Source organism: Thalassophryne amazonica, chromosome 2 (assembly GCF_902500255.1).
Source record: "Thalassophryne amazonica chromosome 2, fThaAma1.1, whole genome shotgun sequence".
Classification (NCBI taxonomy): Eukaryota; Metazoa; Chordata; class Actinopteri; order Batrachoidiformes; family Batrachoididae; genus Thalassophryne; species Thalassophryne amazonica.
The window spans coordinates 69,405,602-69,408,653 of NC_047104.1; the positions used below are offsets into that span (position 1 = coordinate 69,405,602).

A 3,052-nucleotide genomic window follows, 5' to 3' on the forward strand; every position below is an offset into this window, starting at 1 on the left:
CCAGGTAGTCCAAATACAGGACGACGAAGAATCGATATTGTTTTGCTCGCAGAAATGTACAAGACGGAGAAGCTAAAAGCTTTGGTTAATGAGCGACTGAAGGCAGCGGCAGAGGAAATATTTAGCCTCTTTGAAAAAACGATTCAAGACTATCAGGAGGAAGTATTTCGCTCCAAGCAAGAGATCGACAGTCGGCGACGACTGGTTGGATGTAAAGGTAAACTGAGCTAAAACGCTGGCCTCGCTTCTAAACAGCAGGGACCGGCTTTGGCTTGGCTTTACTAATGTTCGTTTGTTCTGTAGATTTAAGGTGGTGTTATGTGGATATTTTACTGTGGTGAGTTACCGTCACTAAAGGTGTAAATTGTTTCTATAATTGCGGCTAAAGCTAAGTTAGCATCGTGGACGTCAGCGAGGCGTGATTGCCTTATTAGACTAACGATCTAGTGGTGTTTTCCATTTTCTTCTTCTTTAGATGGTTTTCGATCCGGTCGTCAAGGACCACTTCACCTACATATTTTCCATCTCTCCCTGTTCTGCTATAAGGTGATTAGCTCATTTATTCGCTTGTGCAACGTGAATGAGGTAATCAGCTTGTGGCAGAGATGGAAAACGTGTAGGTTAGGTGCTCCTTGAAGGTCGGTATCACGTACTGAGGTTCGAGAAGGAATCACTGGGACTGTTACAGCAGCCATCAATAACACTTAGAAAAGCAAACGAAACAGTTAATAACTGCACTTAAAAACGAACATGTGTAATAAATGTCATGAAATGGCAAACTTTTACATGCCACACCGTAGCCCATTCCCATGGAACCTTGCGCCGCCACCTCTGCCACCACCATCATCCTGGTGGTCAAATGTTTTGGTGTGATGCACGTCCAGTCAGGTTGTGGCACATGTGCTGTAGTTGTATGTTGCCATACCTTGTGGGAGTACAGGTACAGGGCCAATGGGTAAATAAATGGACTGCATGTATATATAGCGCTTTTCCATCTGCATCAGATGGTCAAAATGCAAATAATGCCTTACATTCAACCCAATGTGAGGGTGCTGCCATACAAAGTATTCACTACACACCGTGAACAACTAGGGGATTAAGGAGCTTGCCCAAGGGACCTTAGTAATTTTCCGGTCAGGCTGGGATTTGAACTGAGCATCCTCTGGTCTCAAGCCCAACGCTTTAACCACTAGACCATCACCTCCCCTATTACCTTTTTATTACATCTACCAACGAAACCGGGAACCTTCTGCACTGAAACCAAGCGCACTAACCACTTGGCCACCACCCCTGCATATCTATGACAAAGTGCTATGTTTACCAAATATCTTTCACCGTCATCAATGACAAGTACCCATCTTTAACATATATCTGTCATCTACAGGGGCAAATGTTGGGGTTTTGATTCAGGGTGCCAGTCATTGAATGGCACCCTGAATAAATTTCCTAAGACAGATACTAAGTGAAAGACAGTTTGCATACTGCTTCATAAAATGAAGCAGTATGCAAAATGCAAACAGTTTCAAGGATTCAAAGGATGCAAAAGAATTTTATTGTCATATGCACAAAGGAACATGTTCCCTGCACAATGAAATTTTTACTGCATTTAACCCATCCTAATTGCCAGTTAGGACACAGAAGTCGCCTTTAGGCGCCCGGGGACCAGCTCCAGATGTATATCCTGCCTTAGGTCAACAGCAGGACTGAGCAAACCATGACCAGGCCTCATGATGACAGACGACACACACAAACAACACACATAAGCCGGCCCGGTACATGAACACATATAAAAGCACACACAAGGTAAACGTGTGTGTGTTTGCATACTGCTTCATAAAATGAAGCAGTATGCAAACTGCTTCATTTTAATTTTAATGTTTTTGTTTGGCAGCCTTTGCTGTCTCCCACCTCCAGTGTCACTCTTATTGTGATGACCGACTTGTAGAAAAAGCACAAAATAGGATGACTAACATTCAATTATACCCTAAATGTGTAATTTTGAAATTTATACATTTGTGATTATATGGTTAACCTTACGTGCCTTTTTGTGCCCTGCTGTCCCAGGATACAGGATTGCTTTGTGTTTCCAGGGTTAAAAAGAAGTCGGCTGGCTGCAAAAAATTTGTCTATCGTGCTCCTACATTGTGAAACAGTTTGCCAGCTGACTAGGGCTGCAACAACGAATCGATAAAATCGATAAACATCGATTACAACAGGTGTTGGCAACACATTACGTCATCGATGCGTTGTGTCGAGCGATTATGGCGCCAGAAGCGGCGACCAGTGCACAGAGCAGATCAGACGCTGTTTCGTAGAACTACACAGTTAGAATATGACAGATGCAAGTAGACGAAAGAAAGTTAAGACTTCAAAAGTGTGGGAGCACTTTACGTTAAACAACGCAAAGACGTTTGTTAACTGCACAATTTGCAAGTCGGACCTCGCATGGCACGGGAGGCTCAGGCTGTCTGCGCGTCTCCCAGAGCAGCTAGGTGAGAGGGAGAGAACATAACAGTAACAGCACCGACAGTTTTTTTTATTAATGTTGTCAAAGGCCTACCATCGACATTAACGCGTGTCCGATTGTCCGGGACAAATGTAAAATGTGATCGGACAAGTAATAGCTCTAAATCGTTGTCCGACCGGACAAGTGGCATTTTTTTTTCTTTGTTTAAAATGTTCAAATCCTTCTCGCACCTCGCGAGAAAGTGTCTTCGGTTTTTCCTGCCACACTCCACGCAGCGGACAATCGGAAAACATGATAACACCGAGTTCTCCACAGACAGTGGAACAAGGACGCCGCGCCATCAGTGCTCTGACATCGCCGTCACACTCTGCTGTGCTCTCAGGTCGTTTTTAAAAATTCAGCCAGGCTGTGCAGAAGTGGCCGCCCCCCCGACCCCCGCAGACGCTGCAGCGGAAAAAACTCCGTCAAAGTCTTCACTAAAAAGGAGCTCCTTCTGGATGTATAGCTCCAGAAATTCATTTATAGGCTTTATTTTACTGTTGAAAGTCTTCATGTTTCCACAGTTTGCTCAAATACGGTGTGTGG

General features: G+C 44.2%; 1 protein-coding gene across 4 annotated transcripts in view; it reads left to right on the forward strand.

Moving 5' to 3' along the window:
• LOC117525503 (zinc finger protein 135-like) overlaps window positions 1-3,052 on the forward strand; it is a 13,867-nt gene continuing 10,815 nt past the window's right edge. For all 4 annotated transcript variants that reach the window (XM_034187361.1, XM_034187375.1, XM_034187368.1 and 1 more), the window contains exon 1: window positions 1-217. In XM_034187361.1, the coding sequence (XP_034043252.1) occupies window positions 55-217 (163 nt within the window). In that variant the 5' untranslated portion in view covers window positions 1-54. The remainder of the gene's footprint in view (window positions 218-3,052) is intronic.